Raw genomic sequence first — 16719 nt, forward strand, 5'->3', positions numbered from 1 at the left:
GTATTCACGGCTGTTTTCCCATTTGCATGTTGAAGTTGTTGTTAACGTCATTTCTCTCAAATATCATTCCTTTTACGAGAGAGATAAAACACTCACGTATGATTGAACATTCCCTGTTTCTGCGTGTTTTTCTGTTCCGGTGCTGTAGTAAGCTATGTGTCACTCACAACACAAGGCTAAATGTCATCTAGCCGCTGGTCAGAAGGCCTCGTCCCTTACCGCTGCTCCACATTGATATGGTCACAGCCTACACTACATTGACTTTCTCACTGTCAATAGAAGACTGTGAAGAGCCACAAGGGGAAATACACCACCTAGGATTCAGGTTTTTTCACCTAATCTTTCCTCTGTTTCTTCCCTCCCTCCCTCACCCTCTCCTAACCCCCTCCCTACCTCCCTCTCTCTCGCCCTCCCTCTCTTTTTCTTTAGTCATTCAATAAATAGAGGTATATTTTAATTAGTGACTTAGCTCATTACCCTAACCACTGCACTCATCTTCTCACAGATCACAACTATATATCTCCATCCATCCCTCTACCCTTTTCTTTTCTCCTGTCTATTCTTTCTCTCTCTCTCGCTCCCTCCATCCATCCATCCCTCTACCCTTTTCTTTTCTCCTGTCTATTCTCTCTCTCTCTCTCTCCCTCCCGCCATCCATCTCCAACACTCTAAAAATTCAGTTCTAATGGGCTTTATTGTCTTGCAGCAATCCATTTCATCACAGCAGCTCAGTTAAATGACATACTGTAAGCAGACCCTCAGGGCTTTTCAGAGACAATCAGTAACCTTCTCCTCTGACCTCCACCACACCACCACCACGCCATCCCACCACACCACCACCACGCCATCCCACCACCACGCCATCCCACCACACCACCACCACGCCATCCCACCACCACGCCATCCCACCACACCACCACCACGCCATCCCACCACCACACCACCACCACGCCATCCCACCACACCACCACCACGCCATCCCACCACCACACCACCACCACGCCATCCCACCACCACGCCATCCCACCACACCACCACCACGCCATCCCACCACCACGCCATCCCACCACCACGCCATCCCACCACACCACCACCACGCCATCCCACCACACCACCACCACGCCATCCCACCACCACGCCATCCCACCACCACGCCATCCCACCACCATGCCATCCCACCACACCACCACCACGCCATCAAACCACCATGCCATCCCACCACACCACCACCATGCCATCCCACCACACCACCACCACGCCATCCCACCACCACGCCATCCCACCACACCACCACCACGCCATCCCACCACCACGCCATCCCACCACACCACCACCACGCCATCCCACCACACCACCACCACGCCATCCCACCACCACGCCATCCAACCACCATGCCATCCCACCACACCACCACAACGCCATCCCACCACACCACCACCACGCCATCCCACCACACCACCACCACGCCATCCCACCACCACGCCATCCCACCACACCACCACCATGCCATCCCACCACAACGCCATCCCACCACACCACCACCACGCCATCCAACCACCATGCCATCCCACCACACCACCACCACGCCATCCCACCACCACGCCATCCCACCACACCACCACCATGCCATCCCACCACAACGCAATCCCACCACACCACCACCACGCCATCCCACCACACCACCACAACGCAATCCCACCACACGACCACAACGCAATCCTACCATACCACCACCACGCCATCCCACCACACCACCGAAACGCAATCCCACCACACCACCACAACGCAATCCCACCACACGACCACAACGCAATCCTACCACACCACCACCACGCCATCCCACCACAACACCATCCCACCACACCACCACCACGCCATCCCACCACAACACCATCCCACCACCACCACGCCATCCCACCACACCACCACCACGCCATCCCACCACACCACGCCATCCCACCCCACCATGCCATCCCACCACCACGCCATCCTACCACAACACCACACCACCACCACGCCATCCCACCACACCACGCCATCCCACCCCACCATGCCATCCCACCACCACGCCATCCTACCACAACGCCATCCCACCACAAAGCTATCCCACCACACCACCACCACGCCATCCCACCACAACGCCATTCCACCACACCACCACCACGCCATCCCACCACAACGCCATCCCACCACACCACCACCACGCCATCTCAACACAACGCCATCCCACCACACCACCACCACGCCATCCCACCACACCACCACAACACCATCATACCACACCACCACCACGCCATCCCACCACACCATGCCATCCCACCACAACGCCATCCCACCACACCACCACCACGCCATCCCACCACAACGCCATCCCACCACACATCCACCACGCCATCCCACCACAACGCCATCCCACCACACCACCACCACCACGCCATCCCACCACAACACCATCATACCACACCACCACCACGCCATCCCACCACACTGCCACCATGCCATCCCACCACACCACCACCACGCCATCCCATCCCACCACACCGCCACCATGCCATCCCACCACACCACCACTACGCCATCCCACCACACCACCACCACGCCATCCCACCACACCACACCGCCACCATGCCATCCCACCACCACCATGCCATCCCACCACACCACCACCACGCCATCCCACCACACCACCACCATGCCATCCCACCACACCACCATGCCATCCCACCACACCGCCACCACACCATCCCACCACACCACCACGCCATCCCACCACCACCATGCATTCCCAAATAACCGCAACCATGCCATCCCACCACACCACCACCACACCACCACCACCATTGCCATCCCACCACACCACCACGCCATCCCATCCCACCACACCGCCACCATGCCATCCCACCACACCACCACTACGCCATCCCACCACACCACACCACCACCACGCCATCCCACCACACCACCACCATGCCATCCCACCACACCACCACCATGCCATCCCACCACACCACCACCACGCCATCCCACCACACCACCACCACGCCATCCCATCCCACCACACCACCACCATGCCATCCCACCACACCGCCACCACGCCATCCCACCACACCACCACACCATCCCACCACACCACCACGCCATCCCACCACCACCATGCATTCCCAAATAACCGCAACCATGCCATCCCACCACCACCACACCACCACCCCCATTGCCATCCCACCACACCACCACCACACCACACTGCCACCATGCCATCCCACCACACCACCACCACGCCATCCCATCCCACCACACCGCCACCATGCCATCCCACCACACCACCACTCCGACATCCCACCACACCACACCACCACCACGCCATCCCATCCCACCACACCACACCACCACCATGCCATCCCACCACACCACCACCATGCCATCCCACCACACCACCACCACGCCATCCCACCACACCACCACCACGCCATCCCATCCCACCACACCACCACCATGCCATCCCACCACACCGCCACCACGCCATCCCACCACACCACCACGCCATCCCACCACCACCATGCATTCCCAAAGAACCGCAACCATGCCATCCCACCACACCACCACCACCATGCCATCCCACCACACCGCCACCAAGCCATCCCACCACACCACCACCACCATGACATCCCACCACGCCACCGCCACCACGCCATCCCACCACACCACACTGCCACCACGCCATCCCACCACACCCCCACAATCATCCCACCACCATTCCACCACACCACCATGCCATCCCACCACACCACCACCACCATCCCACCACCCTCCCATCACCACGCCATCCCACCACCATGCCATCCCACCACACCACCACGCAATCCCACCACCACCATGCAATCCCACCACGCCGCCACCACACCACACCGCCACCACGCCATCTCACCACAACCACACCCTCCCACCACACCACCACCATGCCATCCCACCACACCACCACCAAACCACACCTCCACCACGCCATCCCACCACACCGCCACCACAACCACGCCATCCCACAGCACCGCCACCACGCCATCTCACCACAACCACACCATCCCACCACGCTGCCACCACCACGCCATCCCACAGCACCGCCACCACGCCATCTCACCACAACCACACCATCCCACCACGCTGCCACCACGCCATCCCACAGCACCGCCACCAAACCATCCCACCACACCGCCGCCATCTCACCCCATCTTGCTCCTTAACAATGGTGGTGACTGCAACCAACCAACGCTCCATCCAGACTAACAACAATCTGATGAGTACAGGCTCCCTTGTGCATTCAGTTCACCCAAAACAAAACCTCATATCTATATTATATATGTACGTGGGAGCTTGACATGTGCACGTGTATAATGCGCATGCACACCCACATCTACATTCTCTTTCTTTCTCTCTCACACACACACACACACACACACACACACACACACACACACACACACACACACACACACACACACACACACACACACACACACACACACACACACACACACTTAAACCTGCTGAATTAAGATTTCACAGCATTGGGCCTGGCTCCGCAGAGACTCACCAACCTCTTGCTCTCTATCTGCTTTTCCAAGCATCACCCAGGCTCGAAAAGCGAAAAGCTCCTGCAACAAATTGGCCTCTGTTTTGTCCTGATTTTGCACTTCATGGCCACATCAGACACTAGATAACTCTGAGAACTGGTTGACAGTGTGAGGGGTCGTTTTTCAAATCTGTCATAGTGAGCTGTTTTAGCTGACTCATCATCGCCACAAAGCCTTGCCCTGTCAGGCGCCCCACCCCAGTGCACCTTGGGATTTGCAGAGGCAAGCGTGGCTAATCCAACTTGGGCAAGCCCCTAACTGAACACTAACCTGGCTTCAACCTCTCTCTCCCTGCTTCCTCTGCCCCTCTCTCTGCCCCTCTTGGACTGAACAAGACAGGAACCCTCCAGAGAGCTCTGAACTACAGTACACCCAGAAAAGATGGCAAACTACTGCCAAGGTGAGAAAAGTAGGAGGAGGGAAGCAGAGAGAGAGAGAGAGAGGAGGAGGAGGAGGAGAGAGAACAAAGAGAGGATAAGATATATAGACATTTAGAGAGAAGGAGTAGGGGTAAGATATATAGAAAGAGAAAAACAGGAGGAAAGAGGGTAGAGAAAGAAAGAAGGAATAGGATTGGTTGACAGAGAGAGAGGAAGAGAAACAAAAACAAGAAGAAAGAACGAAGAGCCAGAAAAAGAAGGACCATTCTAGAGGACGGACGATAGAGACCAAGGAAGAAGAACCATTCTAGAGGACGGACGATAGAGACCAAGGAAGAAGAACCATTCTAGGAGACAGACGATAGAGACCAAGGAAGAAGAACCATTCTAGAGGACGGACGATAGAGACCAAGGAAGAAGAACCATTCTAGGAGACAGACGATAGAGACCAAGGAAGAAGAACCATTCTAGCAGACAGACGATAGAGACCAAGGAAGAAGAACCATTCTAGCAGACAGACGATAGAGACCAAGGAAGAAGAACCATTCTAGGAGACAGACGATAGAGACCAAGGAAGAAGAACCATTCTAGGAGACAGACGATAGAGACCAAGGAAGAAGAACCATTCTAGGAGACAGACGATAGAGACCAAGGAAGAAGAACCATTCTAGGAGACAGACGATAGAGACCAAGGAAGAAGAACCATTCTAGGAGACAGACGATAGAGACCAAGGAAGAAGAACCATTCTAGGAGACAGACGATAGAGACCAAGGAAGAAGAACCATTCTAGGAGACAGACGATAGAGACCAAGGAAGAAGAACCATTCTAGCAGACAGACGATAGAGACCAAGGAAGAAGAACCATTCTAGGAGACAGACGATAGAGACCAAGGAAGAAGAACCATTCTAGGAGACAGACGATAGAAAACAAGGAAGAAGAACCATTCTAGGCGACAGACGATAGAGACCAAGGAAGAGAAGGGCATTTTCTTGAAGCGTGGACGTACTTCAAAGCCAGACATGCCTAACCTGTGTTGCACAGTGAGAGAAAGAGAGTGGCTTTAGCTCTGGTGGTGGCTGACGATGGCTGCTCTGGCTAGATGAAAGGTGGCATTCCCACCCACCTCCTCTCTCAACGGAGGATAGTTAGAGTGTTGTTTGATGTCTGCCGCTCCTGCCACCCGCCACCACTGCTCAGGAGAGGGTATGGAGGGAGGGGATTAAGGGAGGAGGGGAAGGGGGGGTAGAGGGGAGAATGAGGGGGCGCTGCCTAAGGCAACCCAAAATGTTACGCAACAACCCCCCTCTGTCTCCTCCTCCTACACTCTCTCTGATCTTCAGCTGTCAGATGTGAAGGCTGCAGTGAAAGGAGTAACCACTAGGGGGCCACACCCATGGGGTAGACTGACTATACTGACTACAGATGCTGAGTTAACAACTCAACCCCTAGCCCGACCCTCTATGCCCCTCGCACTCTCACATCTGTGAAGCATAAACAACTGATGAAGTGGCTCACGCTTTTGATGTCTACATCTGTGTCTGTGATGCGCTTCTGGTGTCCCATTCAAAAAGCTACGCTAGGATTGGACGGTGAATGGATTCGGAGGATATGGAGGGTAAGCTGATCCTAGATCTGTGCCTTAGGGCAACTTTCTCGCCGCAAGGCAGTGGTTGTTATGGCGATAGTGGCTCACCGTACACCAGCAGTGTGTAGTGGTCGGCGGCACGGCCGTAGTTGTTCTGCGCCTGACACAGGTAGGTCCCGTTGTGTGATTGGCTGAGACGGGACACCTGGAGGGTGGGGCCAGAGATCTCCGCCCTCTCAGGTAAGGTGTCATTAATCCTAGTCCACTGGACATCCCTAGGCCTGCAGAGAGAGAGAGGAGGGAGGGAGAGGGAGGGAGAGCGAGGGAAAGAATAGAGTGAAAGAGAGAAAAAAGAGGGAGTGGAAAGAGTAAGAGAATTATATAGAGTGGGGGAGAAACGAGGGGAGCAAGAGGGGTTAGGGAGTAGAAAGAGAGAAAAGATTAGGACAAAATAAGACAGGTGGAGAGAGGTAATGGGAAATAAAAGGCGAGGAGGGAGTGAGAGAGATTTTAAATTAGACAAAGGGAAAGGAAGACAGTATGACAGAAAAGAATTGGGGAGATTTATGGACAGAGAGAGAGAAGGAGAGGAGAGAGAGCAAAGAAAGATTTTGTGTCAGAGGGAGAGAGGGAAAGTGGGACATGGGAGGAGAGAGCCAGGGAAGGAGATAGACAGAGATTTATGGGGGAGAGATGAGAGAGGGAGTAAGACAGGAGAATGGAGAGAAAGAGGAGACATGAAAGACAAAGAAAAGTGAGACAGAAAGAAGGCGACTGAGACTAAAGATTATTGGATTACATGAAACAACGAACACACACACAGACACACCACACAATCTCACACAAAGCCCTGTGTGTGTGTGTGTGTGCATCCTCTGTGCTGTGCTGTGCTGGCTGTCCCTCTCATCCCACCCTGGACAGATTACAATCCCAGCTCATCTACACCCTAATCCCCCAGGAAGCATCTAATTAAACCCCCTGCTCATCCACACACACACACGCACACGCACACGCACACACACTTTAATAAACACACCCCTCCAACAAAGACAGGCAGTGTAATGAATTGGTGATTAACGGTTAACAGGAAGTTTGTCCGGGGCCTGAGAGAGACGGGGGTACCGGGGGTGTAAAGGAGAGTGTGGTGAGGTCCCTCCAGCATGAGATGAGGCAGGGGCAGTCCAGTGGATCGACCACCACAGCCACATCTCTCATGTCACTGTCCCCAGCCGGCTGTTACTGATCCTCACTGGGCCACACATACTGGCTCCTCAGCCTGGCTTTATTGTGGGGCTTTACTATGGCTTTACTCACCACACACACAAACAAACACACACGAGCACATACACACACAAACCAGTTTTTATAGAGCTTAATGAAGAGGCTTCAGTTGCCTCAGAAACACACATGCACCACAAACACATCACAGTGTCTAACAAGGGGCTTGTTACAGCCTCCTCAGACACTTTATCCAGAGAATGTCTCAACTCCTCCGTATACTCCAAACAGCTGTAGTGTGAGCACAGCATACACACACAGCAAATGCACAAACCAATCAAACAATCTCATAAATGTGTGTACATACAACACACACACACACACATACACACTCACAGTGGGTTGCCAGTGATGGAGCAGGTGAGGCTGAGAGAGTCTCCCTCTCGGAGGATGCCAGGGGGAGGGATGATCCTCACTGTAGGGGCAACTGGGGAGAGAGGAGGAAGGAATGGTTACCGTGGTAACCAATCAAGAGTGACGGTTGGAGGTTCTGTTATCATAACAACCCTCAGGGTGAAACAGCTGCTGCTTTGTTAATGGCTGCGATGAACAGACATCTGAGGAAGTATTCATACGTGTTGCTGTGATAGCCATGCAGGGCCATTTAAGCAGCAACAGTTTGGCAGTGACACTCATTATGCAGATCTAAAGGGCAGAAAAGGCTGATCAAACTCAGAAATGGTGAGTTGATAAGTCATTTATAACAGAAGGGTTGACCACTCCAGACCCCAAATACAAATGAGTCGTGACCATCAGAAAGGAGGTGATACAGCTTCAGTGTGTTGCCATGGTAACCCTCGGTGGCTGACCAGTCACTCACAGTGGACGTCGAGGCGGTAGTGGCGGACCCTCTTCTGCCCCCCCAGGGCGGGGTGGGATGCCTCACAGCTGACCGCTGCCCCGTTGTCTTTCCTCTCCACAGAGAGACGGATGGTGCTGGACACACTCACGGTCTTCCCATTTTCCTGCTGGGACACCACACCTAGAGAAGAGAAGGGAGGGAGGGAGCATATCAGACAGAGGACGAGGAGGGAAGGAAAAGGAGCAGGCGAAAGAAGAAAGAGAGAATGAGAGAAGAGAGAGGAACACATGGAGAGAGTGAGACGTGCAGGATTGATGTTAAGGAGAAGAGGAGAGAGGGATCTGGACAGGCTCAGACATAAAAGGAAGATAAAAGAGAGCGTGAGACGCGATTAAAAATATTTTAAAAGACTCCAAATGAGGCAGCGGAAGATGAGGAGGAAGAGGAGGGATGGTGGTGGCCAAAACTGAGGCCTCGCGGTCACGTAATATGAGTCTGTGAAAATATGACAATAACTAACACCATGCTGAGTTTTCAATTATTTCAGCTGAGTGAACTGAAGCAGGCCCAATTGAAGCGTGAGATGAGGGCAGGGAGATACTGTCTTAATTACTGAGACATTCTATCCGTCAGGATCTGGAGCCTAACCTTTAATGTCACACAGTATTTCACTCAGGGCAGGGCCCGCTCCACAGCACTACAGAGCAGAACAGAAAACAGGGCTGTCTGCTGTAGGCCCCACGCATCAGCCCACGCCGCGTCCTACGTAACCTTGTCACATCAGGGGACAGACATGTTTGTGAACACGGCATGGAAGGAGGAGACAGAGAGAGAGAAGAGGAGGAGAGGAAGAGGGGTGAAGAGAAGAGGAGTGAGGGAAAGGACAGAGTGCTGAGTTAGAGATTAAGATAGAGAGACGGGATGGGGTGAGAGACACAAAAGAAAGAGGGAAAAAAAGAGAGAGGTGGAGGGTATAACAGGACAGACAGAGGGTAAACAGCGGGACAGACAAACAGACAGAAAGAGATGGACAGAAGGACAGATAAAATGGTAAACAGAGTGATAGCTGGATGGAAGTCTTATCAGATGGGGAATAAAGAGGGAGGTAGATAGAAGGCTGGACAGAAAAGGAGAGAGTATGATGGAGTTTGAGAAAGATAGATGGATAGATTGACACAGGGACAGGCAGGCGGAGAGATAGGGAATGCAGGAAGTGAACAGAGAGAGAGAGGCAGAGAGAGAGGTATGACTGAACAAAGACAGAGTCAGTCAGACAGATACTGATCGATAGAATGACAGAGCGACAAAGTGATAGATCTTCAAAAGATGGACAGACCTGGCATCTCCCGGCGGTCCCTGATCCAGCGCAGCGTGGCGGGAGGCTTGCTGCGCGGCGACAGGCAGGTGAGCTCCACCTCGCCCCCCTCCACGGCCTCCTGCCTCACCTCCACCGTGGGGGTGTCGGGAGGGACGGACACCGACAGCGTGGCCACTTGGTGGTGGGTGTCGTCGGTGTAGAGCTGGCAGAAGTAGCCGCCCTCGTCCGACACGCTCACGTTGGTGAGGGTGATGCGCACCAGGCGGGGAGTGAAGAGAACCATCTGGAAACGGTCATCCTTCAACGCTGGGGAGGGAAGTTAGGGAGACAGACAGTATCGGGGGGGGTCAAGACACAATAGGAAAACCCCAATTGGAGATAAACACATAAATATATGGAAAGAAAAGCAAGGCCAAAAGAAAAGAGGACCGGGGGAGTAACAAGGAGGAGAGTGAATAGAGGAATTGAAAGGGGGATAGATAGTGAAGGAGAAGAAGAATTAAACATAGTTAATCCAACAATCCACTGTGACCTGCTGACCAAGGCCATAGCATCATAGCAACCACAGAGGCAGTGAGAAGAGAGAGAACCTAGAGAACGGACATAGGAGAGCAAAACGATGTTTCTATCGTGGTCAGAGAAAGGGAAACATCTATTGTGAGAAAATCATGATAACAAATAATGCTAATAACCGTCAGTGTGACAGGGACTCGATGGCCATTGTCTCATAAACCTTCCCCAACCCACTTTGTATCGACTGAGTGACTGACTGCACAACCTCTCTCTTTCCTCTCTACCGCCCTCTCTTCCTCCCTCTCTTTCCTCTCTACCTCCCTCTCTACCTCTCTCTCTTTCCTCTCTTCCTCCCTCTCTACCTCCCTCTCTTTCCTCTCTACCTCCCTCTCTACCTCTCTCTCTTTCCTCTCTACCTCCCTCTCTACCTCTCTCTCTTTCCTCTCTTCCTCCCTCTCTACCTCCCTCTCTTTCCTCTCTACCTCCCTCTCTACCTCTCTCTCTTTCCTCTCTACCGCCCTCTTCCTCCCTCTCTTTCCTCTCTTCCTCCCTCTCTACCTCCCTCTCTACCTCGCTCTCTTTCCTCTCTACCTCTCTCTCTTTCCTCTCTTCCTCCCTCTCTTTCCTCTCTACCTCCCTCTCTACCTCTCTCTCTTTCCTCTCTTCCTCCCTCTCTACCTCCCTCTCTTTCCTCTCTACCTCCCTCTCTACCTCTCTCTCTTTCCTCTCTACCGCCCTCTTCCTCCCTCTCTTTCCTCTCTTCCTCCCTCTCTACCTCCCTCTCTACCTCGCTCTCTTTCCTCTCTACCTCCCTCTCTTTCCTCTCTACCTCTCTCTCTTTCCTCTCTTCCTCCCTCTCTTCCTCCCTCTCTTTCCTCTCTTCCTCCCTCTCTACCTCTCTCTCTTTCCTCTCTTCCTCCCTCTCTTTCCTCCCTCTCTTTCCTCTCTACCTCTCTCTCTTTCCTCTCTTCCTCCCTCTCTTCCTCTCTTTGTATTACTCCCTTTCTCCCTGCTCTTTTGTGTTTGCTTCTGCAGAGGGAGAATTCCTTCTCTCTTCCCTGGTGTAATCACCATTTCACACCATCATTCATTATATCAGAGGTTTAGTGTGTGTGTTGTGTGTCTGTGTGAAACACAGAGGAATATATTGTAGACAGAGAGAAAAACAGTCTACATTTGCCTTAGAATACTATTTCACAAAGCTCCCTGAATGTGAGAGTGATTCCCGACAGAAAAACATTTTTTCCCCCCACTTTCACTAAATGGCAACTAAATGTCACAGCTTTGTTCAAGTCCTATTTCACCTTTTGTCCCAGCTCATTTGCATGCCAGGCAGTCAGAGCAAGAGGAGATAGATGGGATCCACAGGCAGTCTGAGCTAGAGGAGATAGATGGGAGTCCTCCACAGAGTCCTCTTGAACAGGTCTATTACTGTTCCTATAGTCTGTTTCTATGCTGGACAGCCTAATAAAAGACCTTGTGTGTGTCCATAACGGCACCTGATTCCCTATATAGTGCACTACTATTGACCAGATCTCTATGGGGACCAGATCCTCTGGTTTAAAGTAGTGGACTATAAAGGGAATAGCGTGCCATTTGAGACACGAGCTTCATCAGAGCCCATTGGTTTAGTGCTGTAGCTGGACAGCTCATTGCCTCATTCCCTTTACCTAACAGTGCAGGACCTTTCTACAGTTATAGAGGGGAATGGTTCGGCACGGAAGGCTGCCAGAAACACCATGGGTTACCATGCTCCCTGCACTAATGGTAATGGGTAGCATGGATTCGCCCTGCAGTGTGTGTGTGAGAGAGAGTAGAGAAAGTTAAACTCATACCCTACAATACCTAACCCCTCTCTCCCCTTTCTCTCTCTGACTCTGTCCTATTAAGGTCCATCATGCTTTCAGACAGAAAAAAAGGTTCTCCTCCCTGGGGAGTGAGCGGCACTAAATAGTTAATAGTGTGAACTGGTAGTCGTGATCTGACAGAGAGGGCTAGTTGGACGGAAGGCTTCAATACACTGCTTTCATCTGGCAGAAGAGGTCTGATCAATGTTGTTATTGCGTAATGAGGTAGGGAGGGGAGTATGCAGTTTAGAAGTCCTAGAATGTACTCCTCCATAATGAACTGAGACCTTGTTAAAACTAAACAATCCAGAGAATGGGTTCAATAGGTCGACCTAAAGAGGCCAGCTAATGGGTTCAATAGGATGACCTCCCTCATAACCACACCTCGTGTGCCGTTGAAGAAGAGGGTCTGTCTGCGAGGGTTCTGGATGACCACGATGGAGCCGTCATAGTTCTGCAGACGACAGGAGATCTGGGCCGTCCCTCCCTCCAACACTGTCACATTCTCAGCCTGCACCGCCTGGCAACGCGCTAGAGAGAGAGAGAGAGAGAGAGACATTTAGTTTCAACCTCGCCTCAATACAAACCGCAACATTCACAGAAAAGCAAGTAAACAACTACTGATTCCGCTCCATTGACAGTCAGTATACACAGACGTGAGATACATGAATTATATTGTGGTGTAGTCATGACTCATGAATACTAGTGTGCTTTCTGAAGGATAGTAGCGGCAGAGTCATATAACATGGCTCTGAGTAGCATCAGGAGTGGGAGAGATGTAGAGAAACAGATAGAAATGGAGAGCGAGAGAGAGAGAGATGATGAAGAAGAGAGAGAGAAACAAATGCTGTTATTAATTGACATGGACACAGGAAGGGAGAGCGGTAAATGAGCTTGGTGTTTGGACTGTTCTCATGATTATCATTAGCAGCCATTAGCCTAACACAGTCCTAATAGAGAGTGACTGACATACTGTAGCAACACAACCCACACACTGGACTGTAGGTTCCTCATTAGAGGCAGATGGGAACAATACAAGCTAAGTGGCCAACAGCAGTAGAACACACACAGAGACATCTCTTTCTCCTACATACATTCTCTCTACCCTTCTCTCTCGGCTCACACACGTATGCATCCCTTCACACTGGTTGTGCGTTGTTGTGACTGTGGTCGTGGTTGTGTGTGTGTTCTAATGAATAAGTGGGTTACCATGGTAATAAAGTAGTAAAGGTACTCATGAATAATCCAGACTTTTTAAAATGGACTTATTCAAACAAAAGATGAACAATGGTGAGACCATATCTATCAATGTTGTTGTGATTTCTTGTGTGAATTGTTCAACTAAGTTGTTTTCTCTATATATCAATACTACTACTAGCAAATAAATACAAATGACACACACAGACCTTTCCAACTTCCATCCACATAATACCCATCTGTGTCTTAACAGACACGTGGTTGTGTGTGCTTGTGGTTGTGTGTCTGATTGTGTTTGTGTTTGTGGTTGTGGTTGTGGTTGTGTGTGTGGTTGTGTGTGTGGTTGTGGTTGTGTTTGTGGTTGTGGTTGTGGTTGTGTGTGTGGTTGTGTTTGTGGTTGTGGTTGTGGTTGTGGTTGTGTGTCTGATTGTGTTTGTGTTTGTGTTTGTGGTTGTGGTTGTGGTTGTGTTTGTGTTTGTGGTTGTGGTTGTGGTTGTGGTTGTGTTTGTGGTTGTGGTTGTGGTTGTGTTTGTGGTTGTGGTTGTGTGTGTGGTTGTGGTTGTGTGTGTGGTTGTGGTTGTGGTTGTGTTTGTGGTTGTGTGTGTGGTTGTGGTTGTGGTTGTGTGTGTGGTTGTGTGTGTGGTTGTGGTTGTGGTTGTGTGTGTGGTTGTGGTTGTGGTTGTGTGTGTGGTTGTGGTTATGGTTGTGTTTGTGGTTGTGTTTGTGTTTGTGGTTGTGGTTGTGTTTGTGGTTGTGGTTGTGGTTGTGTTTGTGGTTGTGGTTGTGTGTGTGGTTGTGGTTGTGTTTGTGGTTGTGGTTGTGTGTGTGGTTGTGGTTGTGTGTGTGGTTGTGGTTGTGGTTGTGTTTGTGGTTGTGTGTGTGGTTGTGGTTGTGTGTGTGGTTGTGGTTATGGTTGTGGTTGTGGTTGTGGTTGTGCGTGGTTGTGGTTGTGTGTGTGGTTGTGGTTGTGGTTGTGCGTGGTTGTGGTTGTGTGTGTGGTTGTGGTTGTGGTTGTGCGTGGTTGTGGTTGTGTGTGTGGTTGTGGTTGTGGTTGTGGTTGTGGTTGTGTTTGTGGTTGTGGTTGTGGTTGTGTTTGTGGTTGTGTGTGTGGTTGTGGTTGTGTGTGTGGTTGTGGTTGTGGTTGTGGTTGTGTTTGTGGTTGTGGTTGTGGTTGTGCGTGGTTGTGGTTGTGTGTGTGGTTGTGGTTGTGTGTGTGGTTGTGGTTATGGTTGTGTTTGTGGTTGTGTGTGTGGTTGTGGTTGTGTGTGTGGTTGTGGTTGTGTGTGTGGTTGTGGTTATGGTTGTGTTTGTGGTTGTGTTTGTGGTTGTGTTTGTGTGTGTGGTTGTGTGTGTGGTTGTGGTTGTGTGTGGTTGTGGTTGTGTGTGTGGTTGTGGTTATGGTTGTGTTTGTGGTTGTGGTTGTGTGTGTGGTTGTGGTTGTGTGTGTGGTTGTGGTGGTGTTTGTGGTTGTGGTTGTGTGTGTGGTTGTGGTTGTGTGTGTGGTTGTGGTTGTGTTTGTGGTTGTGTGTGTGGTTGTGGTTGTGTGTGTGGTTGTGGTTGTGTGTGTGGTTGTGTGTGTGGTTGTGGTTGTGTTTGTGGTTGTGTGTGTGGTTGTGGTTGTGTGTGTGGTTGTGTGTGGTTGTGGTTGTGTGTGTGGTTGTGGTTGTGTGTGTGGTTGTGTGTGTGGTTGTGGTTGTGTGTGTGGTTGTGGTTGTGTGTGTGGTTGTGGTTGTGGTTGTGTTTGTGGTTGTGGTTGTGTGTGTGGTTGTGGTTGTGTGTGTGGTTGTGGTTGTGTTTGTGGTTGTGGTTGTGTGTGTGGTTGTGGTTGTGTGTGTGGTTGTGGTTGTGTGTGTGGTTGTGGTTGTGTGTGTGGTTGTGGTTGTGTGTGTGGTTGTGGTTGTGTGTGTGGTTGTGGTTGTGTGTGTGGTTGTGGTTGTGGTTGTGTGTGTGGTTGTGTGTGTGGTTGTGGTTGTGGTTGTGGTTGTGGTTGTGTATGTGGTTGTGTGTGTGGTTGTGGTTGTGGTTGTGTGTGTGGTTGTGTGTGTGGTTGTGGTTGTGGTTGTGTGTGTAGTTGTGGTTGTGGTTGTGTGTGTGGTTGTGTTTGTGGTTGTGGTTGTGTGTGTGGTTGTGGTTGTGGTTGTGTGTGTAGTTGTGGTTGTGGTTGTGTGTGTGGTTGTGGTTGTGGTTGTGTGTGTGGTTGTGTGTGTGGTTGTGGTTGTGTGTGTGGTTGTGGTTGTGGTTGTGGTTGTGTTTGTGTGTGTGGTTGTGGTTGTGGTTGTGTGTGTGGTTGTGGTTGTGTGTGTGGTTGTGGTTGTTGTTGTGGTTGTGTTTGTGGTTGTGGTTGTGGTTGTGTGTGTGGTTGTGTGTGTGGTTGTGGTTGTGTGTGTGGTTGTGGTTGTGTGTGTGGTTGTGGTTGTTGTTGTGGTTGTGTGTGTGGTTGTGGTCGTGGTCGTGGTTGTTGTTGTGGGTGTGGTTGTGGTTGTGTTTGTGGTTGTTGTCGTGGTCGTGGTCGTTGTTGTGGTTGTGTTTGTGGTTGTGGTTGTGGTTGTGTTTGTGGTTGTTGTCGTGGTCGTGGTCGTTGTTGTGGTTGTGTTTGTGGTTGTGGTTGTGGTTGTGGTTGTGGTCGTGGTTGTGGTCGTGGTTGTGGTTGTGGTTGTGGTTGTGGTTGTGTGTGTGGTTGTGGTCGTGGTCGTGGTTGTGGTCGTGGTCGTGGTTGTTGTTGTGGTTGTGTGTGTGGTTGTGGTTGTGTTTGTGGTCGTGGTTGTGGTCGTGGTTGTGGTCGTGGTTGTTGTTGTGGTTGTGTGTGTGGTTGTGTGTGTGGTTGTGGTTGTGTGTGTGGTTGTGTGTGTGGTTGTGGTTGTGTGTGTGGTTGTGGTTGTGGTTGTGGTTGTGTGTGTGGTTGTGTGTGTGGTTGTGGTTGTGTGTGTGGTTGTGGTTGTGTGTGTGGTTGTGTGTGTGGTTGTGGTTGTGTGTGTGGTTGTGTGTGTGGTTGTGGCTGTGTGTGTGGTTGTGGTTGTGGTTGTGTTTGTGGTTGTGTGTGTGGTTGTGGTTGTGGTTGTGTGTGTGGTTGTGTGTGTGGTTGTGGTTGTGTGTGTGGTTGTGGTTGTGTGTGTGGTTGTGGTTGTGTTTGTGGTTGTGTGTGTGGTTGTGGTTGTGGTTGTGTGTGTGGTTG

At 51.4% G+C, this 16719-nt stretch overlaps 1 protein-coding gene across 6 annotated transcripts in view; it reads right to left on the bottom strand.

Annotated features, from left to right (window-relative positions):
• Positions 1-16719, bottom strand: part of LOC106577561 (cell adhesion molecule 4-like) — a 171351-nt gene that overhangs the window by 9656 nt on the left and 144976 nt on the right. For all 6 annotated transcript variants that reach the window (XM_045713019.1, XM_045713020.1, XM_045713022.1 and 3 more), the window contains 5 exons: positions 12735-12881; positions 10009-10296; positions 8691-8852; positions 8207-8297; positions 6701-6873 (listed from right to left, as the gene is read on the bottom strand). In XM_045713019.1, coding sequence (XP_045568975.1) covers positions 6701-6873; positions 8207-8297; positions 8691-8852; positions 10009-10296; positions 12735-12881 — 861 coding nt within the window. The remainder of the gene's footprint in view (positions 1-6700; positions 6874-8206; positions 8298-8690; positions 8853-10008; positions 10297-12734; positions 12882-16719) is intronic.

The sequence above is a fragment of the Salmo salar genome, chromosome ssa02, assembly GCF_905237065.1.
Source record: "Salmo salar chromosome ssa02, Ssal_v3.1, whole genome shotgun sequence".
In the NCBI taxonomy this organism is placed as follows: Eukaryota; Metazoa; Chordata; class Actinopteri; order Salmoniformes; family Salmonidae; genus Salmo; species Salmo salar.